General features: G+C 39.1%; 1 protein-coding gene across 2 annotated transcripts; it reads right to left on the bottom strand.

Annotated features, from left to right (window-relative positions):
- Positions 1 to 747: 747 nt before the first annotated feature.
- AFG3L2 (AFG3 like matrix AAA peptidase subunit 2) lies at positions 748 to 27,024 on the bottom strand. Of its 2 annotated transcripts, none has more exons than XM_074576594.1 (17): positions 26,783 to 27,024; positions 22,254 to 22,353; positions 21,718 to 21,786; positions 20,068 to 20,183; positions 18,982 to 19,134; positions 17,534 to 17,608; positions 15,920 to 16,044; positions 13,148 to 13,421; positions 12,430 to 12,567; positions 8,368 to 8,521; positions 7,664 to 7,771; positions 7,390 to 7,515; positions 6,219 to 6,329; positions 5,457 to 5,572; positions 4,306 to 4,506; positions 2,462 to 2,656; positions 748 to 1,364 (listed from the first exon to the last, which is right to left on the bottom strand). In XM_074576594.1, the coding sequence occupies exons 1-17, from the start codon at positions 26,903 to 26,905 to the stop codon at positions 1,122 to 1,124; spliced, it is 2,427 nt and encodes an 808-aa protein (XP_074432695.1). In that variant the 5' UTR covers positions 26,906 to 27,024; the 3' UTR covers positions 748 to 1,121. The 2 variants fall into 2 exon arrangements, with proteins under 2 accessions (XP_074432695.1, XP_074432696.1); XM_074576595.1 differs by having other exon boundaries at positions 15,920 to 16,041; positions 26,783 to 27,012.
- Positions 27,025 to 27,099: the final 75 nt, after the last annotated feature.

Genomic DNA, 27,099 nt, shown 5'->3' with positions numbered 1-27,099 from the left:
CACATTTCACCCCCCCATCCACACTTCTCTCTCTTCTTCTGGGATAGGGAGACCATCAGTTAATTTTTGAACGGCTGAATTCTCCAGCTGATAAACCAGAAGCAGATGACTACACTAAGACAACTGTATTCAACTAAGCACGGTGGGGGTGGGGGGGCAGGGAAGGAAGCTTTAGGTTAAGCAAAGCAATATGAAACTCAACAAGCTGATTTATCACCTTTGGATGCATCTGCTGATTCTGGTATTTATGAGCACAATCTTGCTGCCCTACTTTAACAAAATTTTACGCTTAAGAGGAAGTTTTGTATTGGTCTAAATCCTATACCAAGGAACCAGCAAAAAAAGGGCAAGCTTTGTTCAGAAAAGTACTGATTTTATTGACTCAAACTGTATTTACACAACACATTCATATGTTCAATATCTTACAGAACTCTGTAAAAAACTGACTAATAAAACTGCAGGAGCCAAACTGAGTTTCAGACTTGAAGACACTGAACCATGAGTACACTTTAAGATATTTAAGTGGGTGTCCAGTTTCACTGTCAACTTACATGGCAGTTCTCTGTAAACAGACTCATTTTAAAATCAAAATGAAAGGCGGAGGGGAAAAGAGTCAGACCAAAGAGCTGACAGTTTTGCAAAGCTAGTACTTTGTAAGACCGGACTTTTGGCTAAGCATTCAACAGCGCATTTTGTACGATTCTTTTTCTTTTTGGAAACAGGTCACATACAGGTATACTTTAGATGAATAATCAAAAAACTTTAATTTATTTTAAGCTTACATACATTTTTAAAATAAGAGAGACCAGTGCCACAAAGTTTGTGCGTGAATCTGAACTGTTTCAAAGTTTGTGAGGCTCCGTTCTGGCATTCCACTGCAGCTCAAATCCAACGTATGTTTCTTCAGTTGACAAATGAAAGACGATCATCTTTTACCAGTGAACTGATGATATCGCATATGTAAATTGGGAGCAGAATATCCTTATCTCATCACAAGAGATCACTCTTCCACCCATCCCTAATACAGTTTGGTTGAATAAATATTTTTTTTGTTTTGAAGTACGAACTAGGTGAGTTTGTTTCTCTTCCAGAGTGCAAGTCAACATCACCACACACTGCAGTTAAAATGGCATCCCTCCTCTGATCTGCCTAGCGACCTGCTCAGCTGTTGTCTCTTCCTTCTCTTTTTCACGCTCTTTGTTCCAGTCTTTAAGGCCTTCTGGTAGTGAAGTATCCTCATCCAAGCTTCCTGTACCTTCAACAAATTCTTCATAAGTAGACTTTTCTGCAAACGGTCTTGGGCCAAGCAAGTCTAGCATATCACTTTTATCAAGTACTTCTTTCTCCAGTAGTCGTAGGGCAACCTGGAATAGCAATAAGTTATGTCACACAAAATACCTAAATTGGCTCTCTTTGAAGAGTTTGTTAAGGTAGCGTGGGACCAAATTCAGCACTGATTAATTTAGACAAAAAAATCAGGTTGCTCAGAGTTCACCGAATACATGATTTTTCTCCCCTGTGAGCATTTAGGTACCAAAAATACCATTTTCTTAATCCTACTTTTAAGATTTGGCAAAATGCCCTCCTTAAGGCAACTGTTGCTGTTGTTGTTGCTTCAGAAGAGCAGTCTTGCACTGCTGCCAAAAGGCTCCCGAGGCAAGACATTAAGCTATAGATGAAAACAAGCGTTCCCTTCCTTATCAAACCCGATGGTTCAATAGGGCTGCTGTTATGTGACAGACTGAAGAGCGCCATAAAGTTACAATGTGTACAACACCATACCAGTGTAGTTTGTAACCTTCTTGGGTCAGTGAGTGCATTGTTCAGCACAAACCATATTCAGTATCTTTTCTGGGATGGTGACCTACTACAGCACCATTTACTGAATCCATACAAACTTGTCCTCTGGTCAGTAAGCCGATCACATGCCTGCCCTGGAAAATTATCCTTTTGCTGAATCAGGCTTTCTGGTGTGGAGGAAGAGAATACGCACAAGGGCACCCACCGCTGCAATGAGACAGAGCACAAGCAGCTGGGAGCAGGGAAGGCAGATAGAAAGATTATTTTTATTTAACATTCAAAAAGGAATTCAGAGAAAGGAAGTTATACGGACTTCCCTTCTTACAGAGTTTCTTTTAGCCTAATGAATTGGAATCTTGGTATTTCATGTTTAAGTTTCATACTTGTCTAATGTGTCTACTAAAGCCTGCTGTAGTAGACAGACCTTAAAGGGGGGAAGGAGGTTAAATCAAGTTCATGAGGCTCTCAGAGGTGTTGCAACACAAAAGGAGATGTCTGTTTACCTAAGTCTTGTGATACACTCTCAAAACTACATCGAACAGTTTTTAAGCAAACTTTCTCATATACTTTATATATAGTGACTATTTTTAATCTATTTAGTTCAATTCAGATTCCAGCTTACCAGCTGAAACTTGGCAGCTAAAAATACTGTAATGCTCACCTTTTCCACTTCTGCTTTCTTCTCAGTCAGAAGACTTACTGTCCTGTCATAAGCGATGTTAATAAGTGACCGTACTTCTTCATCGATCAATCTGGCAGTTGCCTCGCTGTAAGGTTTCTCTAATACCATGTCTCCTTGACGAGGGAGATCAAAGGAAATCTGCCCTACTTTTTCATTCATACCAAACTGAACAATCTGAAGAAAAAAAAAGAAAAAAATTTTAAAAAACAAACAGACAAGAGAGTAACATTTTAGGGTACGTTGGTATAAAATCTGGTAAACAAAACTGAAAGGAAGAATTCATTTTGCTATGACCTAATCTTTTCCTCCAAAACCAACCACCCCTGAAAACTCAAGTCCACCTAAGCTAACCTACCTTAGTTGACTTTCACTTATTCCTTTTTAATGATCAAATTGAAGCACCCAAATACCACCATTTACAGGTGGTTACTCGTGATGGACATAATGCTTGCTGTTTCAGTACTAAGATACTGCAGAAAAAAACACTTCAGCCTTCATTAAGCAGTAAAACTCTTTTCCTTTACCAGGAATATAAGCATTTTTCCAATTCAAAATGCTTCTGAAGTACAGCATATTCCACTCACCCACAAAGATAAGTTAACTTAAGGATTAGAGGGTCTTGAAGATTTTGTCCTATCATATGTAAAAATCATATGCTATACTTCATCCCAAGACAGCCCCCTACAAAGGTGAATGTGATTCTTATCTTGCTTGACTCATTATTGAATATTAATCCCTCTGGTTCCAAAATATGGATGTTTTAAGTTAATTTTATTCCAGAAGAAGCAGAAATAAGTTCAAACTGATATTTATATATGCACTCCATGGTCACTATCAATTTGATGGTTACTAAAGTGGCACCTTCTCTGCTTGGCCTTGCAACTTGAACATAGCTATGACAAAGAATATTCAGAATTCAAAGAGAGCTCACCATTAGAGCCGAGCATCTTAACCTGCTTCCTTAAGAATAAGTTCTGTACTTTTATTTAAGCCCCCAGTTCTCTTTGGAGACAGTATGTCTGGTTCACGTGAACAAAAGTCTTTATTTAAACATTCTTTAATTTAAAATTGAAGGGGAGTCACTGAAGATCCCACACAACTAACTTTAACAGCGTCTCATTACACATTTACTTCCAGAACTGGGGCAACTAGTGGGTGTGGTTTGGGGGTGGGGGGTAAGTGTCCTGTAGGGGAAGAGAAGTGCACACTAAAATGTCTCTCTTGCTCAGCGTGTGAGTGTCTTACAAAATGACAGCTCTTGTGTTGATGCAGGAAATGGAATAATGCACCAGTGTGTAACACAGCTACACTTAGGTGAGTGATTACATTGATAAGATTCCAAATTACTCATCTACAATGGCTGATATGGTACAAACACAAACTAATTTCAGAAGCCTTAACTGACAGCGAATACTGCTTAAATACAAGGTTTTCTGATTTAGTTACACATGTGAATCCAAATCGGGTCTTCAAACTGGGCAACTGTAAAAGTAGGATCAGATGATGAAATCTGAGCACTAAATTCCGTTTTACAAGTATACGATTTCCACATTCATTTGAACCCAACTGCAGCATATATGCTCCTGTGGGCAGACGCAGGAGAGTAATCAAAGCCTGGACTCTTGTTGTAAGACTATAATAAAACACTTGAGTCATCATCATCTCTATACAATAGCAGCATAATGTTTAATCACATAATATTTTTTGAAATTAGCCTTTTGAGGGACATACCTGATCAAATTGCATCCTTTCAAAATATTACTGTTAGGCAGTAGATAAGGAAAACTAAGAAAAAACCCCAACCCCCACAACTCTGCACATACCTGAGCATATGCACTCTGGGTCACCTTCTTCAAGTCATCTTGGGCACCAGTTGTAATTCTTCCGAAGAAGATTTGCTCAGATACACGTCCTCCCAGAGTCATGCACATTCTGTCAAGTAGTTGCTCTTTGGTGTAAAGATACTGTTCTTTGGGTAAATACTGAGCATAACCCAGTCCTTTACCACGTGGGATAATAGATACCTACAATCAAAATAAACAGAATGCCAGAACTAAATAGTGCTAAAAACCATAAAGCATTCTTTGGTTTGACTTAATTTTTAATACCACAACCTATACCATACTCACCCTTGAAGTTTAATTCAGACATTATTTCCATTTACAGTTTTGCCCTCATTGTGATTTATCCTTAAAAGCCCTGGCTAGTTCTAAACTGGGATAACAACTACTAGAATATCTGGAAAAGAAAGGTAAGACCACCGTCATATCTTTTCCAAAGATTGTATGGTATTTTTTAAATCTTTTAATGAAAATCCACAATTCTTTCAGAGTTACGTATTGGCCTTTAAGTATTCTGTAACAGATATACCATTTCTGCATCTTTAGTATCTGAATAGTTGGAGGAGTTTCTGTGTTTATTAAGGTCCTTCCTTCCAGCAGTAAATTGTACAAGAAGAATTTTAAGCTTGAAAGTCAGACAAGGTTAAGAACACAGCCAAGCAAAACTACAAATGTTAAAGCAAGTTTCGGATACTGAGGTGCTTCTTCCTTTATCTTCAACTTGTCAAGCTGTGCATGCAAAAAGCAAATTAAAACTAAGATCAGTCTCTAGATGATCATTTTTATAGTTACATTCCTGAAGAGGTATCTACCTGCATAACCTGGTAAGATTAACTAAACCACTGATCTGTACTAAAAGCCTCAGAGAAAAAGCAGCTATCAAGGCAGGCAGATTCATGGGAAGACCAAGTCCCTGTCTAAAGGCATTTATGCTACAAACCCTCTAACAGCTTAGTCAGAAACAGTTAAGAAAGCTACAAGAAGTGAATCAAAAAAAGTACTCTAAAATTTACACAATCTTTTGTGAGATTATGTGTTTTAATACCCTCTCAACATTGGGGGGAGCAGGAAGAGAAAAAAGAGATGCTGTCCATGCCACTAGTAAGTTACTAGTTCAAATTAGTTTTCTTTACCTTTAAGAGTGGGTCAGCATGTTCCAAAAACCATCCTGCAACTGCATGCCCTGCCTCATGATATGCTACTGTCTTCTTCTCCTCTGGTTGCAGTACTTGAGTTTTCTTTTCCAAACCTTTATAAAATAAATTTGATTAATAGTTTCAGACATACGTTTCTCCACTGAAATCCCTTATCTCATCTAGAGAGACGGTGAGCAATACTTAGATCTAACGTATACAATCTATAGAAAAAGTTCTTTTAAAAAAAAAACCTAAAACAAAACTTGCAAGATTTAGAAATTTGTATCTTCCAAGTTTTACTGTAAGCTTGTCCTTAGTTAGATTTTCTAGTTTCAAAGTATAAGTTCTTAAAAATATTCAAACATTTAAATGAAACATTTGCACTTTAAAAATCAAATAGTTTTCTAGACTATTCCAGGCTAACAGCAGTTAAAAGCATTGCCAAATCCAAACAGCTATTCCTCTTGCCATTTTGAAGAAATTAGAGAAATGTCCGGATGAAGTTTCTCTCCCTACTCCTTTCTCCATTACAGAAGTCAGCACTATAGAGAGGATACTTCTTTCTCAAGTCTCCAGTGTTTAGGAGAGAGAAAAAAAAAAAACAACAAACCTTGAACAGGAGAAAGATTCAAAGTGTGGCTTTTTATATATATGTATGTATATATATAAATATATTAAAAATATATATATATCTCTCTCAAATAGGAAGTCACCTATTATATTACAATTTTTGAGAAGCAACTGATGCGATTCACCTACCTCCAATAACTCTTTCAATTGCTTGCTCAAAATGCTTTTGATTTATAGCATCTGAGAGATGCCTTGCAGCAATTAAAGCAGCTTCATTACAAACATTAGCAATATCAGCACCTAAAACCAGAAGGCATGAATTACTGATCATTTTCAACAACTTTCTCTCAGTCTAGCATAAAGATAACCTTACCTAGAAGTAGAATTCTACAGATTCTTATAGAAAATCAAAGGTAATCCTCTGAAATAGTTCATTACATATAGCTTAATTCTTCAAGAGATATTTAAATACACGCACTACAGTTATAGGATTTAGGATTTTTCTCTTAGGTAGACAGCTACTAAATAGAACGTATTACCAGTTAAGTACTTGTTTGATATATCCTACCTTCTGTAAGTTTTCTGTTGGCAACAGACTGCACTTAGGGCTGTATATATTTAGCAGAATAAATTTCCTACATATGGATCCAGTAATAGCTCAGACCTTGATGTATCTCTAGAGGATATCCTTTCATATTACTGGCTTCAAGCCATCCGTGTCTTGTTAACATTATTTGCAGCAATGCTATTGAGATAACTTAACTTTTTAAAAACCATCACTGCGATTGCCAGAAGTTTTGACAATCAGACCTCAGAAAACCAGTTTTATACAGACCACAGAAACAGTGGAGAATTCAACTACTGGTCAACAGTGATTTTAAATTAATTAAATTCCAAGCCAGCAATGAAAGTTCTTATATCCATTCCTAATTCAACACAAGGTTAAAACACATTTTCCAGGGAAAAGTTTTTATATTCAGAAACAGAAATCTCCCTACAGAACGTGCACACAAACACCACAAGACCCAGGTCTTCTCTAGTAGTGCTCAAAGAATCCAACAAACATTAAAAGGAAGAATACACACACAAGTGATAGCAATGAGAAATCTCTGGATTGCTTTTACTGAAGACAGAAGAAACTGCTATTTGGTATGTCACCGTGATTGAGGCAGACGAAACTTAAGACCCTCAAACATCTCCTACTTGCTCAAACAGGCAAAGAGAATCTTATGATGTACCAGTAAATAAGATAAGAGTACCATTCAGAAGATCAAGTGCAAGAAAACCAGTAGTAGGGAAATAAAATGTCTACAGCTTATATAGTAAATGCAGAAGAATAGTGGCATTAGGAGTCACTTACCAGAAAAACCAGGTGTTAGTGATGCGAGTTTTCTTGCTAGGTTATCTTTATTTAAGACGGTGTCTAATTTCAGAGGTCTAAGGTGCACTTTGAAAATAGATGCTCTTCCTTTTATATCTGGGGGTCCTTTAAGATTAAAGAAGTATGCTTTTACTTTTCACAAATATATATATTCTAATTGAATCTGTGCAAGGAAGTTACACAGTTATAGCTGCAGTGATTTCAGTGGTATTCTACAAATGCCAAAGTATATTCTGATGCAGATAAAACTTACCAATGTAAATCTGCCTGTCAAAGCGTCCTGGTCTCATTAGAGCAGGGTCTAAAATATCTGGCCTGTTAGTACCTGCCAAAATGACTACATTTGTGGTTGTATTAAATCCTGTTGAAGAAATGCAATAAAGAGAAAATCTAGTAAATATAATTTTCAAGAAAAAAAATAAAACAGAAATAAAAAGACTGCCTGCTTTACAGGGCCACATAAGAACTGACAGTTAAAACAAATGATCCTAAAGCTGAAAATACTTCTATTTATCAGAGCATTGTCCAGCTTTTCATAACAAGCAAAAAAACGACCTTGGGCTCTGCTTTGTGAAGCACTGTATCAAATCCTACTTTATCTTCAAAATACAATAATAGATTAACTGCTCAGGAAATCGCAGAACCAGCATGGGCAACTGTATTTTATTTTTTCTTTTTACTACAGACAGACTGGTCTCATGCAAAGAATGTTTTTTGTCCCATTCAACTATGACAAAGAGTTATCTAATGCAGAATGATGGTTTTCCTGAATGAATTTTAGCAAAACATCAGGCTGCAGCGAAATGAGTCACTATTCTTCATTTTAGGAAGCAAGGAAACACACTCAATTCATATTTAAGCTAGAACCCAAATCTTGGTTAAAAGGTCTGAACAAGCATATAAGTTCTTTCCCTTTTCCTTGTTATTATAATGTAATATTAGATGTTAAATACTTACCATCCATTTCTACTAGAAGCTGATTGAGTGTGTTCTCTTGTTCACTTTGTCCTCCAAAGTTACCCCTTCCTCTCTTCCTTCCTACTGCATCTATTTCATCAATGAAGAGAATGCACGGGGCATTTTTACGAGCAAGAGCGAATAAGTCTCTAACCTTAATAGGAGAACAGAAATACATATATCAGATTGGTTTGTAATGGTTCAGAGTTGGGGGGTGGGTAGGAGGGGAAGAGATACACCAGCAACCGTATCACTGTATTCTAGGATGGTTGTTAATAAGTAGTCCAAAGCTTCCAGCCAGCTCTCAAGGCAATGCTAAGTTACACCGCAGCTGCTGCTCAGCAAGAATCACTAGTGTGGAGGCCCATGGGTTGACAAATCCTTTCTCAATCCACAAATTATTAAACAACTTAAAGTCTTAAGAAATAACCACTTTTTCTGAATAACTGAAATATATCTTCAACTTCAGCTCTAAAAGCCTCCAAACTTCAGAAATGTAAAGCAAGATTTCTCTTTTAAGCTCTTCTTTAATGTATAGTATTACAAGCAGAACTGGAATATGAATCATAGAATCATAGAATTGTTGAGGTTGGAAGGGACCTTTAAGATCATCGAGTCCAACCTTTAGCCTACCCTGACAAGAGCCACTTCTAAACCATGTCCCTCAGTGCCCCATCTACCCTTTTTTTAAACACCTCCAGAGATGGTGAATCCACCACCTCCCTGGGCAACCTATTCCAATGTTTAATAACCCTTTCAGTGAAAAAATGTCTCCTAATATCTAATCTAAACCTCCCCTGACGTAACTTGAACCCGTTTCCCCTCGTCCTATCACTTGTCACCAGGGAGAAGAGGTCAGCCCCCATCTCTCTACAACCTCCTTTCAGGTAGTTGTAGAGGGTGATAAGGTCTCCCCTCAGCCTCCTCTTCTCCAGGCTAAACAACCCCACCTCCCTCAGTCGTTCTTCATAAGGTTTGTCCTCCAGGCCCCTCACCAGCTTTGTAGCCCTTCTCTGGACACGCTCCAACACCTCAATGTCCCTCTTGTAGAGAGGGGCCCAAAACTGAACGCAGTACTCGAGGTGGGGCCTCACCAGTGCCAAGTACAGGGGGATGATCACTTCCCTAGTCCGGCTCACCACACTATTCCTGATACAGGCTAGGATGCTGTTGGCCTTCTTGGCCACCTGGGCACACTGCTGGCTCATATTCAGCCGGCAGTCAACCAACACTCCCAAGAGTGTTGAATGGGCATGCTACCACACAGTCGTCCTCCATACTAAGGAAATAAAATCTTCTAAGTTTTTCTGCAGTTAGAACAGGGTGATGTAGCTCCTACAGTGATCTTAAGGCTTACTTTACAAGCACTTACCATTGTACTCTAACAATACGCTGTTATAAATATTGACTCTTAGCCATACTGTCTTCTCCACTACATGGGCTAGAAAAAACGAATTCACATCCAAATATTTATTTGGAAGCCAAATTAACTTCTAGAAGTCTGGAAAAATGGCTAAGACCTAAGCAAGTAGCGGAAAAAAATTGTTGGGACTTTCAGATAAGTAAAGATATTACCTATCAAATTCTACTGTAGTAGTTACACCACAATGTGATTGGTTTTAAGACACAACATTACGATGTTACTCTGCTTGCGAACATATCTGAAGGACCTCATTAAAACCAGTTCAGCAAGTTAACAGATCTATAACTGAGGAATTGAACTGGAGCAAACAGGAAATGAAAAATTACGGAAAAATTTTCACCTGAGCGGGAATTACATGCAGCTCAGAGCTTTACTACTTTATACTTTAGAGATGCAATTAGAGAAGGCTTCTCCAATGACAAACAACGTACAGCAGATGAAGAGATGCGAATTTTGGACAGTACGCTCTACTACAGAAGGTCACTAATTTGTAAACAGAATTTGAAAAAAGTACAATGAATAAAGCATGAAGGAACACGATAAACAAGGAGAAAGTGTCAGATGCTCAAAGTGAACTCTCTTTTGGTTGGAAAAAGACAGAGATCCAGAAATATGCAACTATTTTTCATAAGGAATGGAACTAAAAATTACCATAATGCATATACACTAAAAAAAGTTTTAATCCTAGTATATCCAAATTCACAAATAATCCTAGGAAATGAAACTAAACCACACTCTCATCTTGTTTTCTACAGGCATCAGAAATTATCAGCTGTGTTGAAACCTTGATTCATAGCCAAAGCAGCAACTGTTATATCAACAGATTTCACTCAGTAGTAAAAGCTCATAGTCATCTGCACAGACCAGTAGGGAATGGTTAAGTCACTTTGCTTTGGGGCTTTTCAGGTATATTGGCAGCTAATGACAAGGTAGTTTCTGAGTACTATTATTATTTCAAGATACCTAATACTTACCCAGAGGATACGGATGAGTTTCTTTTCTTATGGTTTCTCGGTAAAGTCCCTTCTACACTGCCTGCCTCCCTTTTTCAAGTCCACTCATCTTCCATACATGATCACTATCTCCATATCCTCTGGCTTTCAGTTACCATCCATGTTTTTTACTGTCTATTTCCCTACTTTCTGCCTATACCCTCTCGCCTCCACAGCGGCTCCTTGTCCCAGTTTCTTTGTGCATTTCCAGTCTCTCTTTGCATCCTCATTGAAGCCTCCACTCCCAACTAGCTTCTGCATTTAACTTTCCGAACAGCTCCTGCTACTCTCAGTTCCAAGCTCCGTGCCCACCTGCATGTGTCCCCGCTCCCCTTCCCTCTTTTCAGAGGATGCAAAGTTACCTGGCTTCACTTCATCTTTTCCCACATATATTACTGGAAGTCATCCAGCAAAAGACCATCGGAAGAGACTCAGGCTTGCAAGTGGCATATGCATGCACAGCTGTGACAAACTAAGGACCAAATCTTGGAAAGTTTATCTGCTAACCTTTAACACATCTAGACATGCGAACACTGCACTTTTTCAGGGCTTTGCAGAACTCAGTCAAAATGAGTTCTCCTGTGAATTTTCACAGGACAAAATCGCATAGATCTGTTAAGAGACATTCCCTGTCAAATTTCACATTCAAATCACAACCCTAAAGCACTTCTATTTCATGCTAGCAGAATTAGTTTTTAAACATGAATAAAACCCACAGTACACTTTCTTAAGTCTGTTTGCAGAATTTGCAGCAAACAAATACTAGTTTTCCAAAAGCGTGTCACCTTGCAGTATACTTTTTAAGGTTTAAGACAAGATGGTTGGCGTTTGGTGAAGGTATGAGCTGTTGGAAATGGAGTTTTGGACATTATGAGGAATCTTATCTTTTTGTGTTGCCCGCCTCATTTGTAAAATATTATCATATAGAGTGTTTTTCAGCAGATTTAAGCGTCATTCCTTTCTACACAGGAGAAGACAGATTTAAAATTGAATGTTTGAAATGTAGTTGTAATAAGAAAGTAGTTAAAGAAAAATGGATGTATAGAACAGAGCTAACTCCCTCCACTTAATACATTTTAATGAGCTATTTTACGACAGTTAAGGCAAAAAAAGCACAAAAAACATCAGACAGATGTATTTACCTAATTAAATCATCTGATCTCCAGAAATCAATCATTAGCTCCATGACCCTCAGACTCCTATTTCAACCAGAAGTTCATTTGTGTGTCCCAGACAACTATTTATATCTAAAAGTTTAACACCACAAAGAGAATAAAGTTCTTCAAAGAAACAGGAACAATTTAGAGCAGGAGGAGACATTCCCATAGCAGTAGTCACATGAACTACATGTTTCTGACCCAGCTAGTAAAGTTACTTCAGAGCAGAGCTTGGTGAGTTCTGTTTTCTTAGGTTCCTGCAAAGAGGTAAACCCTTAAGGTCCCGATGGCCTGCAACCCAAAGTTGAACTGCTTTATTTCCTTTTATGAAAGGTATATTTATGACTCTTGCGTTTAGACAAGCATCTGGCATCAACTGTAAGTAATCCGCATAGATGAACGAATTTCAGCTATAATCAAACTGTTTGCCTCGCAAACTTGACAATGTCCTTTCAACAACCAATACTGAAATAAAGGACCAAAGACTTACTCGAGCTGGACCCACACCAACAAACATCTCTAAGAACTCCGAGCCGTTGACTGTGATAAATGGTACGTTAGCTTCTCCAGCTGTAGCTTTAGCTAGAAGTGTTTTCCCAGTACCTGGAGGACCTGTCAGAATTGCCCCCTGCAAGAGAAGCAGGCATATTTTCCTCATGAAGAAAACATAATACAAGCCTACAAATTATCTTAAAAAACTGAAAAAGATCTACATGTTATGATGTTGAGTCTACTAGCTCTTCTTCTACCAGTCAAAATTGTGCAAGGAAACAAACTGAAGATTCATCTCTCATTTAAACCAACAAAAGGAAAAAAAAATTAGCTACAACATTGCCATGCTGTCTTAGATTCACAGGAACAGTTTTTTCTTTGACTGACATTGAAAAAAAAAAACCCAAACCCAAAAAAAAGGTATGTCATCATATGCGCTCCCATGACAACATAGCCAAACAATAATTCTATAATAGCTATATACAAGAATGATGGTACACATGCATGCTACATATCATTTCATGGGAACAGATGAAGTATTCCACGAGGTAAGTCTTCTGGCACCACAGTTATACTGTTGGCACTTAATGCCTATTTATTTTTTTTTTGAGTGTGAGAAGAAAGCATCTGGAAAGCATTGCATATGTAAACATTCCTAGTCCAATTTACTGAGGGCTACCAAAAGAATAAAGTCTGCTAAGCCATCGTTCCCTTACCTTTGGAATTTTTGCTCCCAGATCCTCATATTGTTTGGGATTTTTCAGAAAGTTAACAAACTCCATTATCTCTAATTTGGCCTCCTCACAGCCAGCTACATCTTTGAATTTAACATCTATTTCATCCTTAAGGACTTTGGCTGTGGTTTCACCCACACTGAAGAGTCCACCCATTCCACGCCCTGCTCGACCTAAGCCTGCAGGGCCTCTTCTTAACGTGTACAGTAAAGAACCAATAATCAGGATTGTAGGCAGCAAACTCAGGAGAAATGATCTGTGGAGAAAAAAACAAACAGCAGAAAACTACATATATTACAAAAATCCATTACTGCATGTAACACGTACAAAATGTTGATTCCATCCATCCTGAACAAATTCTCTATTAATTTGTAATGTTTACGTTATTGCAAGTTGTTCATATTGTGAAATAACCAAAATAAATGTGAGAACAAAATAAAGATTCTGAAGTACAGAAATCAAAGAGGCCAAGAAGCCTCTTGTAACTATAATTAAAGGAAGATCTGGAATTAATTTTTCCTTGCCCATCCTCCTTCCCTCACAACCCTGGGAAAACATAAATTAATAATCTTAGAGGGTAACACATTTCTACACTTGATGTTTAACAAGTGACAGTTTTGGGGTGTTTTTTGTTATTTTTTATTTGTTTTTAAACCAAACACATCATCGAGTGACACTGATGAGTTATACAGAGAAAAACTGCATTACCTAGTAAACAGAAGTAGCTTATTTTCTGTGCCCTTCAAAGGTAAATTCACAGGACTAGTTTATGGAAATGGTTATATTGTCAAAATAAGTTGTACTAGGTAGCATATAATCAGCACAAGCTACAACTTCAGGCAGAAATTTCTCCCCAAAAGATAATCTTGCCCTTATTCCCTTAGGTCTTTCTCCATTTTCTTCTTCTTTCAATATGTCTATTTCCCTTCCCAATGGCTATAGGTTTTTGTTTTGTTGTTTTCTGGGGGGTTCTGGGGTGGGTTTTTTTTTATTACTTATTGCCCATTATCCTTCACTGTCTGTCCTCCAGTTTTCTAGCATAGCTCTGTACAGGCCAAAAATCCTAATATTAACACAGTCCTCATTATCACAGTATCTGAGGATTGCAAAGATTTTTTCTGTGGCAAGACCTTCAAGGAACAGCTCACAAGCAGTTCTGTCAACAGTCAGCAAAAACAAAATGCTGAAAAGAAGCACTACCACACATGAGCACAGGATTTCCAGGCTTTACTGATATCGCACATTTCTGAGACGAAGAGGAAAAGAAGGATTTTCCCTATCCTATGTATGTATTCAGCAGATTTTGATCTGGCAGGGAACAGCAGTACTCTGATCACGTACCTGCTGCTCTCTCCTGTTTCCTGTGGCATTTCTGGGGCAGAGCAAGAAGTTACAGGCAATATATTCTATGAAGAACAGACACTGAGAAGGAAAGGGTCAGGAAGAGGGGTTCAGCAAGTAACAAGATTTGTGCGAGGTTGAAAAAGACACAGGATTTGACATACTTTTCCCAGTCTGCTGTGAGTAGCCTCAGGCTGACCTGCAGCCTCTTCACACAAGCACCATGTTGCCCTGTCTGCTCATTTTTTTCCAGATTTGTTTAAATAAGGGCTGAACAGGATTATTTATGGACCATCCTTAAGAGCACGCCCCATTAGACAAAAACAGAAGTGAGGCAGAGACAGTCTGTAGAAGAACAGGGAACAGAAAACCTCCGAAGTATCTGAAGTTGCAGGATGGTCCAGAGTTAAGGCTACCATTTTTCTTGTTGTCACCAAGACAAACAGGCAGCAGCAGCTTGGTAAACACATTGCAGAAATAAACAAAACTTTCTCCTCCACCCCCAACAACTGAAACACGTTCCACAGTATCAAGAATGAAAACATATGAGAGAGAGCAAATGAGCCTTTTTCATTAGTAATACAAGCTACTAGATGCAAAGTTGAATTTCCTGGTGGTACAAAACCTATTTCACAGATACCAGCAGGAGTCATTTTCAAACTGCTGACTTAGATCAAAATCAGTTCTTGGGATAAAGGATTACATCTGTCTTTAAGCCATTCAGAAAACCACATGTAGTGTCTTCTAAAGCCCAGGTCAATAAAACTCATCTACATAAGACCAATACAAAGAATACAAAAAAGTATTGGAGATATTCTTCCCTACTGGGGAAGCAACAAGGCCATAAAAACAACGTCAGTACTATTTTTCTTAACCAATTTAGAGATTAAAAGCAGGATGCGTTTTCCAGCTCCTGACAACAGGCAGGATAGTGTGATTTACTTAATCACCAATTTCTTCTCTTTTTGCAAGGCCACAGAAATTGACTTCTACTGAATTTATGGCCAGAAATCGATGCCTGTTATATCTCAGTCAATATGCTGTAGTTCTATGCCCTATTTTTTCTGTCCAAAAATCTGCAGGAGTGCCATCTTTCGACCTTTACACTGTGCCTGGCTGACTCCGGCTCTAGTCCAAATCACTTGGAGGAAGAGCTTAAATGAAGGAAGGACTAATTGTAAACAGAAAGATTTATGTAATAAGAAGCTATATTTAGGGTAAGAGGATATGGATTTCTACATAGACAAAGTAGCGAACAGCTCCTCTTACAGTTAACATTCAAAAAGAAAATCAATTGTTATTCTGATAATACTGCCACCTAGTGAAGCATAAGGTGCATGTCTTACAACTCTACTTTTCTACTGTAAATACAACCATTATTATCAAGAGACTTTTTTTAAAGCAACTTCTTACCCATCACTCTCTGTTGAGTAGACTACAGGCAATCTGTTCTCCACTTCTATTCCCAGATCTTGCTGCACAGTTTCAAGATTCCGTTCAAAAGTGTCCACACTACCAATATTAAACCAGACGTACTGCTATAAAAAAAAGCAGAGATCACCACAAAGTGCCCTATCTCCTTTCAGCTTCATTACAAGACAACTTCCAACATATACACAAGCAAGTCTCAGAACAGATTCAGATCAAAAGAAAGTTTTAAGTTGCCTTGTAAAGTGTGCAATTGATCTAAGACTCACCTAATAAATCTAAAGCCTACCAACCTGAATATACTGTATATGTTATTGCCTCTACAGAAATCATACACCCAATAGTCTTGGGGCACTTTAAATAGACTGAAATCCTGCCATTTTCTCCAGGAAAAAAATGGAAGGACAGCAGGTAAACAGATCTTTAGGAGGGAGCTATGCAGTCAGAATAACACAGAGCACTGAACTGGCAAACACAGCAGCCATACAACTTACTGTTTCACCTGAAGGTCTCAGCCTTTCTGATTAAGAAAAGCAACTCTCTACTTTTGGAGTCCATATTATCTTTAAAGTTAGCTGTTTTCACAAAAAACAGCATGAACTTACATCAGACACCAGAAAAAAAAAAAATCCAGACGTTACTTTCGAACAGTGTTGAGATTTGGTTTTTCAAGAAAGTCTCCCCTTTTACACCATGACCTGCCTGACTTGCCCCTACTTACCCTAATATTTAAAAAAAAAAAAAAAGAGAGTAGTCCTAAGTATTAACTGATTGAGAAACTAAGGCAGCTGGTGGTATGTGGGCTAAAGAGTAGGTATATAAATAAGTCAGACTGAAACCCACTGATGAAGTAATTGCTGCAGATTTCCTCCCGGATAAAGTGAACTTTCAGACCTTGTTTCATAAAGTCAGTTAAAAAAAAACTCCACCACCTACGAGGACATAACCTAATAAAGCTTCTCTAATGCTTCGTCTAAACTTTCTACATTGCGTATGGGATTTTTTTTTTTTGTTTAATTTTTAAATAGGTCCCTGTCACTGAGTATTACTCTTTGGAGAACTTCTGCCTGCATCACTCTGTTCCTCTCTGTGCTACTAGAAAAGAAACTTCCTAAAATAAGGACTCTTCTCAAGAATGAGAGTTCTCAGCTTAGTTTTAAAGACTATAGTATCAAACGTAGACAAAATTAAACATTTCTCTTTGTTTTTCAAATAACTGTCTAAAAGCAGTCTGGAACAGAAAAGATCCAAAAGTATGTACAGTTATGTCTGGGATTTTCTTGAGCAGATGGAAACCAGCAGTTAGAAATAAAGAACCTTAAGCAATTTCTCACTCTTCCTGTTTGTGTATTTGTATTAAGAGCATGGCGACAGAAAGGAACTACTCGCCATAGTTTTAAGATATCTGTGGCAAAACAATTAGTACAGTAAAGTGAAAAAAACACACAATATAGGATAATGTAACAGTAAGGCAGAAAACATGTTTTAGATTAAGAAATCATTAATGCTCCAGAACAAGTTTTCTGCATCAAACTTTCCCTAAAAAAAGGCTGCTGTGCTGTTTCTAATGTCTCACATATATGTATTAAAAGCGTTTACCCATTCATGAGGAGACTTTCCTGAAACAAAGATCACTCTAACAAAGCGCTTGTTCACCACTTCAAGTCTGTCCACCTGTAAGAGGAAAGAACAAAACTTAAAATGTGTTAGAGTGTACGGTCACTGCACTTCTATCACAGCTAACAGTGACGTATACCAAATATGAACCTGTTCTGTTTCCCGGTAAGGAGAATAAAATTCATGTTGGTTCCACAATCTACAGTTTCCCATTAGGAATGGCATGAGGAATCATGTATGTAATCAGTAAGCAAGAAATATTGGTATATTAGACTTTAGATTGAAAGGACAACCTCATACCCTTTTTCAAGGAAAAAAACCCAATGCACACCTCAACCCAAATTACAGGTACAATGAAATAGTTAAACTATACTTTATTTCAGTGGTCAAATGCCAAAAGCAATAGACCACATGACTCAAACCTCTTGTAGCAGCTTCCAAAACAAAACAAGCCAAACCAAACAGAGTGAGGGAAAAAATTTTGCTCTTACAACTGTTTCCCTAACATAAAAGGCTTCCTGTGCTACCATATTAAACACAATAACATCAATTAGATAAAGAAGAATTTAGTTGAGATAACACATACCATATAAACAAAAATCAAGAACTGCAAGAACTGAGCTGCAGGTTTGCAGATAGATACTATTAAGCATTTTATTTTTGATAGAATAATTCTCAAATTGTTAGTTTCTTGAATTTGACAGGGTCTCTTTAGAAGGCAACTAAAGTTTCTTCCCATAAAAAACTGGTTTTAGCATCTTAAAAGATTTTTAAACTAGCAATGGTTCCACAAGTTGGGCCTGAACTGTACACAGACTAGTAAGGTTTCCCTGAATTCAGTACATGCAGCCATTTCTAGCAAAATTGAAGAAAAACATGAGCTAAGAAGCCACTCTAGATCTAGCCTGACTTCATGCAAAACTACCTGAACACCTTTGTTTTGAAAAGCATATAACCCCAGTAGTGCCGATGTCATCTCCCCATTCTCCCCACTAACTGGCCACCAAAAGCATTTGATGGCTATATATTTAGCTTATCTGAATATCCAGACTGCATCTTACAAAGGCCCAAGAGACTTAGTTTTGTGCAACAACTCACTTTCATAATGCTTTTTTGCAACAAGGGTTCAGGCTTCGTTCACTGTAACAGCTAAATTAATCTTTTTACTGAGGTAGTGTTTTACTGCTTCACACAAATATAATCAGTAAGGTTGGCTGGGTGTTCTTCCTCTTTTGAACTGACACAAATCTTCACACAGCCATCCAGAACATCAGATCAAGGAACCGATTAAGATGAAATCTAATCCCCTTCTCCCTCAAAAGTTACTCGAGACAGTTCTCACGCCCACAGATGGATGAATACAAGCATAAGCAGGGAGACAGAAATAAGCATCTTCAGCACACTGATTTTCCATTCCCCTCACTACTCACCACTCCTTTAGAAAGATAGTTATTGACAAAGTCTTTCCAGGTGATTTCTCTCCCAGGTACCCTGAAGAAGAAGTAATATACAACCATTGTCCAGAAGAAAGAACTTCCCACTACGTACATCCGAAACTCCCTGACATCCCATGGAATGTCACCCTAGGAGATGGAGGAAAAAATGGTTTTAGAGTCTGTAATACAGTAAGAACATAACAAACAGGTTCTAGTATCTATTTCTGGCTTTTATTCCCTGCCCTCAAGGCTACCACAGAGAATATCAAACGAAGCTGTATTTTGTTGTATCAACAAGCTTCAGTAACTTCAGATACAACTGAGGAATTACAACCTGAGTAGAAAATATTGTTTTACAAATAGTAATTGAACTGTATTTTGATCTATGAACCACTTTTATAAAAAAAAAAAGTTTTGCCATCTGTTATATGACCTTTTTCTCTCCATTCCAAAACAATTTTCCCTGCCCTCCAGGACTACATGCAAGACCTACAAAAATAAAGGGTAAAAAAAACCCCAACTAACAGGAAAAACCCAGGAACAGGGAAAAAAATTACGCCCATTAAGTAATATCAGGAAAATATTCTTTATATTCTTGTACTGCCAGATGCTATAATCTTTGTGCTACAGCTAAAGACAATAAATACAAATTTTGAGAAGAAACTTATAGAAGTATTCCATTAAGGTCAGAAGACCTAACAGTAAATTACATTTAACTAGCATTGTGTGGTCATCAAGTTTTACAATTTGACATTCTGAAACAAAATATGAAGGCTTTAAAGTCCTGAGGGTCCACTATAAGAATACTGACTACTAGCAACCATATTCATATAGCTTAAAACTCCCTCAGTGTTCCTGAACCAGAGTTAGATGCCTCAATGTATACACAAAGCTGTTATTTATGAAAGGGACGGAGTGGGGAGCCACCTAGAGCCAGTTACTATGAAATACTAGGCACAGGAGGCTTAAGGAGAATTTAGGCAGTCAGAATAGGGCCCTAAAAAGCAAGAAAACACACGAGGTTATTACATGGGGACAAAACAGTTAGTACCATGAAGAAATATATTTTAAAGTCAAGACCTTCTGTAACCTGGTCCACCAGTTAGTTTCTTCTTTCTTGCCACCTTTTTTTCCACCGCTGCCACCTCCTCCACTACTAGGCCCACTAGGCTGTCGGGCACTAGCTTGCTTTGCTTCTAAAAAAATAAAACATAACAAAAAAATACATCTTTACATCTTATGCCAATCTCACACTAGTTTTTATCAGTTTTAAGATTAGACTCGTTATGAAAAATGAACTCGTTTGCAATGCTACAATAATTAGAAGATGGGAGAAACTCTATTTTCCATAGAAAAACAGGTACATAGTCCATCGACTGGCAGAGAGACATCTAACTCATACAGTTACTATCAGGAGAGACATCTGTTATTTGTATAACTGATTACACTTGCGTACCAAGAACTAAAAGTGTCCCAAATATAAGGATAAGCCTGTTATGGAGACTACATGAAACTTATTTCTACTGCACTAACCTGAGACATGTGCAAGACTATTCTAAGTGTTTTGTTGGGGGTTGGCAGGGGAGGATTGGTGGGGTTTTTCATTGGTTTTGTGAAGGTTATGTGTGTGGAGGGGCGGGTGGGGGCATGAGGTTGGGTTTGTGGTTTTTTTTATGTGGAGCTTTTTTGTTTGTTTGTTTTGGGGCTTTGCTGCCTTGGTTGTTTGGTTTTTGTTTGTTTGTTTTTTTAAAAAAACAACAACACAAGCTCTAAGTAACATCTCCTTCTTCCATAATTCACCCCTCCAGTCTACTATGGTCCTCTTACAGCTCAGGGTTTATCGATATCGCAGGCTGGCATCCTTTTTAATATTCTAGAGACAAGCACAGCACAGTAACAGCCAGTTAGAGCTGAGTAGTTCATCTTAATCATTCTTCTACTCATCCAACATGGCATGGCATAGCATAGCATGATATCATATATCAACATACTCAAGAGGGCGAGACAGAGCACAACACTAACACATGCTCCTTCCAACGCCAGCTCTTTCAACAGCTTGGTAGTTTGGGCATTTAGGCATGACACTAGATTTTAGCATTCAAGGCCCACTGGAAGGGAAACTGCCGCTCCTATTACTGCTCTCGTAAGAGACTCACAGAGTTCCTGCCTCTCCTTGGAAGACACGTTCTGTAGATTTCTGATATAACAGAGTGTCTGTTATTGCTAATAATTTCCAGATTCACCCCCCTTCTTGTAAAGGTAGGGCTCCTTCTAGCACTGCCACCACTAACGCCTCTTTCAAGCAGCAGGCTACATGGTTGGTCCTGGCTAGAGAGCTGGTTCTGCATCCTCACCCAGAATGACAATTCTGGTTATTCTATACAACGAAATGGATATTTTATCTTGCTCTAGGAAAAGCTGAGAACTATACATGTAGAGACTCTCTGAATGCATGACTACATCAACTAATAGGAACCAGTAAAACAAGAATTTAAGGACCGCATTCCAACAGAAGCATAAGAGAAAATAAAAGTTATTCCAGAAGAGATACATGATATGAAGCAAAGTAACATTTGAAAAAAAATAATTATCAAATTGCATTTTTAAACTAATCAAATACAGAAACACCTTCGCTAAAAATAAACAAAAAACCCAAACTCACAATGTTATGCTAAAATCTAATAAATACACATTCCACAAAAAAAACACAAATCAAGCAGCTTTTTGTACCTTTTGCTTCTCCAGATGTACCTTTAGTTCCATTAGCTTTCTTCCCATTGGGAAAATATTTTTCAAATCCTATTGAGAAAGAATTAAAGAGCTCATAATTGCTTTTTAGTCTACAATTCTGTCATTACACTTCAGAAGCCACAAGCTGAATGTATACAACAGCAAAGCTAGCAACATACAGACTGCAAAAATAGTTTTGTTCTCGACTTTTTCTTGAAGAGTTCTAGCAAGTTCCCATAAATAAATCTACTAATGTTGACAAGAAAATGTCAAATGTATTTAATAAGCTGAAGTAAAGCTATCCTTTAAACCAGAGACAGACAAGCTTAGTTGAAGAGAAAATTGCATTGCATAGCGTGAAGTTGAGCAAACCACAGTCATTCTTTATTAGCTCCTAAAAACTCCATAAATCAATGTTCCATCTCAATATTACAAGGACTTCCTTCCCCACAGACAATAAACCTAGATGGCACACAAGTGCAGTCCTCAGCAAGGAATGCAGTCTGCTTCACTTCACTGATCAAAGTTATAATCACCTTTGGGAGGCTGAGAGAAAAGCCTTCTGCAAGCAGCGATTACACTTGCCAAGACAGTACTTCTGTCGGTAGTAACTCCAGTGGTAACTTTTTCACGGAGCTGAAAGATGAAAAATAAATATAAAGCAACAAGAAGATGCCACAAAAATCTTCAAGCTCTCCAGCAGTCCTGAACTGCAGCAAGTCAGATATTACTTTACAACAGACTTTGTAATAACTGCTGTGGACCAGAGCATAAGACAACAGTAGAAAAGGAAAAGTCATCGAATGGGTAATTTCTATAGCAAGGAAATTTTTATTCTGTTTGTTAAGAGCAGGGTTTCATCTTACATACAAATATAACGTTCTTCATTAAAAAAGAAAAACCAAGCAGGAAACACTATAAGCTATGAACATTAAATACTACACACTGATCCTACAGGAAATATTTCATAACACCAGCCGAATGACACTAACTGTGATTATACAAGCATGATCCACACAGCCCTGAATTATGTTTTGATAAAGAACTGCAACTTTTTCCAAATAGTTAAGAACCTCTAACTTCTGAACGTGAAAGATCTGCTTGAATCCAAAAGAAAGGGATATGGCAGACAATGCTTACATCCAGCTAAGAAATCAACAGAGGAGGAATACCAGTTCAAAAAGCAGAGCTAAACTCCTATGTAGGTAAAGATCCAGTTATAAAAACACAAACCTAAGTCTATCACACCTTGATCTAAGACTGACTGTTTACTGTTATTTGTCATTTAAGTGCAATGAAGAAAATAAAATATTTTAAATTACTAATTCTTAAGAAAACTTTTGGTATTGTAACTGAATACTTAAAATCAGAGTAAACTGCAATTTTATTACAGAGAAATCAAACCCCCTTTCTTCAAGAAGGACATATTTTAGATAAAAATCCCAACTTATCCCCCTCCTAAGCTTTCTCAGTGCTTCTAAGAAAAAAAAAAAATTCACGTCAAGATTTCCCTGCATGATGACTTTCTTTATGCCCTATAGAGGTGCTCAGTTGCCTTCTGTTCATTTTGAATAGAAGCTATTTACTTTAAGGGCCAGAGAAACAGTAAAGAACAACCACAACCAAAAAACAGAAAACAACAGGTCCTGGAAACATGACTCAGGGTACGTATGCAAGACAGCAACCATCCATCTAGGACTAACACCTCTAGGACTATGTCTGTGAAGGAAAGCCCAATGTTAGCATCTCCATAGCAATTTTGTTATAGTCAAGTTACAATGGTACGATATTTTTGCATATTAAAGAAACTTGTAGGATACTAGATTACATGGTTAGACTACTCTAGGGATGCTGACATATCATTAATTGAATTCTAACTCTCCTGAAGTCTTCTGTCCGGGAGCTTCCCCTTCCACAACTTATTAAATGATGAAATACGTTAGACTTATTTCGAGCAGCCACCTAGTTCCACCTGCTGGAACCAAAAGGAATACCAAAACATCCTTGTTGCTTCTTTTTGCTATAGACTGAACTAAAGAATTCTTAGGGTGCTTGATTCAGACATTATTTTGTGCCACTGCATGTCTTTGAATAAAGTCTGATACTGAAAATCCAAGATGATATTTAACTGATCATGAAAAGCATGTACAGTGCAGATAGTCTGGAGAGCAGCTAATATAGAGAATAGCTACTAGGTCCAATACACTATGGCCTCCGATATAAGCAATTGCATCTGTGCTCCTAGAAGCTTTAGGACAAGTGGCCACAGACCAACCTATCTCTAGTTCAAATACAAACAGATAGTGAACATCGTAGCAACAGACGAAACTCAAAGACACGTCCAGTAATATTGACTTTGTTCTATGTCACCAGTCTCCTACAACACCAAAAAATTTGGGAGTTATTTATTCCACAAACTCAAGATTACTTTGTATTTGTAAAGAGACAGGAATATTCAGAAGCCTTTACTCCAACTATACTAAAGCAACCGCTCCCATTTAAAAGAAAAATTTGAGTAAGCCAAACCCAACTGCCTGCCTCAACTAGACCAGCTGGGTTTATTACAGAATTAAGTTATAGTTTAATCGGTTGGGGGGGGGAGGGGGAGGAGGGAGGGAGGGCAGGGAAGACAGGGAAGCAAAGGAGAGAGAAGGGTAAGCAGATAGAGCTTTGAGGCAGACCTGAATAATGGAACTGGTTTGTTGCTAGATTGTCTCTACAGATCCTAAATTCTATGAATAAATGCATAGCCAATGGTCAAGTTAATATGCAGAGAGCTGAGTGTTTTAAAGCTGTTTTGTGAGAAAAGGGAACAACTGACTTCATGGCATGTTCAGTAACGGAGTCTGAGAGGAGTGCTTTTATGCCACCAAGAAATCTAGGTGAGTCGATTTACTGAAACATGCAGTTTCCTTTAACCATAGCATTCCACATACCACAATGCACGGGAAACAACTGCTTGGGTTTGGGTTTTTGGTTTTTTTTTTTTTTTTTTTTTTTTTTTGACTCTGTAAACCATCAACATGAAAACTGATCATATTGATCCTGATATAGGACCTGCCCCTGCACTGGCTGGCAAAGGGAATGCCACAGCAAGCTTAGCTAATATAAACACACCCACTGCCTAAGTAGAGGGAAAACAAACAAAGCACATTTTGACTGGATGCTGTTTTGGGCTATCTACCAAGAAACTCTGCCCAGCTTCTCTCAGAGATGAAAGAACTGTCACAGCATACAAGGCAAAAAAGTCTACCCAATATTTTTTTCAAGCAAACCTTGTAAAACCTTCCTAAAAAAAAAAATCAAGACTTTTTTAAAATAGAAATTCAAGATAAGCAAAGTACACAAAGGTCAGTTTTACAGTTAAAATAACCCAGAAAATGTTACTACTCCAGAGTATAACATAAACCCAAGATTTGTAACACGAAATAAATGCCTTCTCCATTATTCCAATATTAAATAAAATAGGTAACTTTAAATAAGCAGAACTACTGCCTCTACAAAAACTTTCTAACTGTAATCCATTTTTTAAAAACTGAGGCTACACAAAGCAAGAACAGAAAATCCACTGGCTTAGCTATGTAAGCAAAAGTCCAAGAATCCGTTAATTCTGTAAAGTTACCAGTTTACAGCTATATCCATAAACAAGTTCCAAATCAAACAATATAAAATGAAGCCAAAAGACTTAAGTTATCTAACACTCACCAAAATATTACATAAAAGCATAATGCAGGGGTGGGGACAGAAAGCTGGTAAAGAAATCAAAATTAATGCAAGTTACTCCCATTTTTTTTATTTTTAAAAGAAAGATCCAAAAAAAATAATGACTTTTATGAAAACCAAGTCCCTTGTTTTGCTACCTATACACACACCCAGATGCTAGGATGAATGCAAAGTTCCCTTCATAGTTCCTATGCCCCATTCCAAATAGGAACTCGCTAAATTTTATTGACAGAAATGAGAATTAGCTTCCTGACAGATTAGCAGTACTGCTGACAGTGCTTTATTTACTGTTGTAACGATGTTCAGCTCTAACCAAACAAAAATACAAATTCAACACTGAAAAACAACACACATATTTATATTTAGGATTAAGTTACTAACAGCCTCATGTGTATTCATCTCACAATTACCACTATCCTACTGATAGCCTTCATACCTACAAAGGTGCAATTATTCTCCACTGTACGCTACAGGAAAATGAAGCGACCTGCCCAAGATGCCACTGAAAGGTGCAGGAATTAAACATCTCCCTTTTCCCAAGCAGCAGCATAGGCCTGTCACTCCTCCCACGCGTTAGGGTTGACAACAAGGCTAACAGACATCTTGTAATAGCTGACAGCCTAAAACATCGCGATTTCATAGTAGGCTCAGATCCACGCCCCCATTGCCCCGTGCAATCCCAGAACGCAAACAACCGGCCGCTCGCCTTCTCCTTCCCAGCACGTTCCCGCTACGCTCACCGACAACCCAAACCCCCCGACACGAACCGCCCAGCCCGCGGCACAGCCGCCACGTGCGGACAGCCGCCGCAAACCCACCCACCGCGAGTCACCACCCTCGAAAAGCAGCGGAGGTACTTTTGAGTCAGGCGGAACACAGCACTTGAGAACCGGCTGGGAACCCGGCAGTACCGCCGGCGGCAGCAGCTCTCAGGTGCCGCCTTATCACCTCCCTCCTCCTCCAAGAACGGCTCTCCTTCGGCCGCTCTGGCAGTCGAAGCAGCCCGCAGCGCCGGCGGGCCCGCACGGAACCCGGCTGCCGTTTGCCGGCCCATGAGGCGCTACGCTCCCGCCCCGCTCACCGGCCCTCACTCCCCGCCGCCCGGAAGGGCAGGTACCGAGCGGCCGGGGGACCGCCCCTGCCTGAGAGAGTGAAGACGAGCCGGGGAAGGCCGCGGGGAGCCCTTGGCCCCGGGGCAGAGGGACGCCTCTCCCCGCCCCATGGTCCCGGGCAGCGCCGGGGCCGCACCGCGCGTCACCATGGCAAACGGAACCCCCCCCTCCCCGTTCTTACGGCCAGCGGACGGGGGAGCGGCCGGCCAGGCCCGTGCCCTGCCCCTCACCTGCGCCAGGCAGGGCCTTGCCGCCAGCGGGCCCCTCCCGCACAGCAGCTGTTGCAGCAGGACCCCGGGGAGCCCTCGGCGCCGGCAGCTCCCCCGCGCCAGCAGCAGGTAACGGTGCGCCATGGACCCGAGCGGAGCCGCCGCCTCAGCCCGGCCCGGCCGCCGCTGCCCCGCGTCGCGATCACCGCTGCCGTCACCCCACCCCCACCCGCGACGTCTGACCTCATCACGCTGCCGCGTGCGTTTCCGCCTCTACTTCCGAAGGACCCCATCCGAGCCCCGCCTCCCCTCGCGGAGACCACGCCCCCTTTCCTCCG

The sequence above is a fragment of the Larus michahellis genome, chromosome 2 (assembly GCF_964199755.1).
Source record: "Larus michahellis chromosome 2, bLarMic1.1, whole genome shotgun sequence".
NCBI classification, from domain to species: Eukaryota; Metazoa; Chordata; class Aves; order Charadriiformes; family Laridae; genus Larus; species Larus michahellis.
Note: the sequence above shows the minus strand (reverse complement) of the source record. Positions and strands in the feature narration are given on the sequence as shown.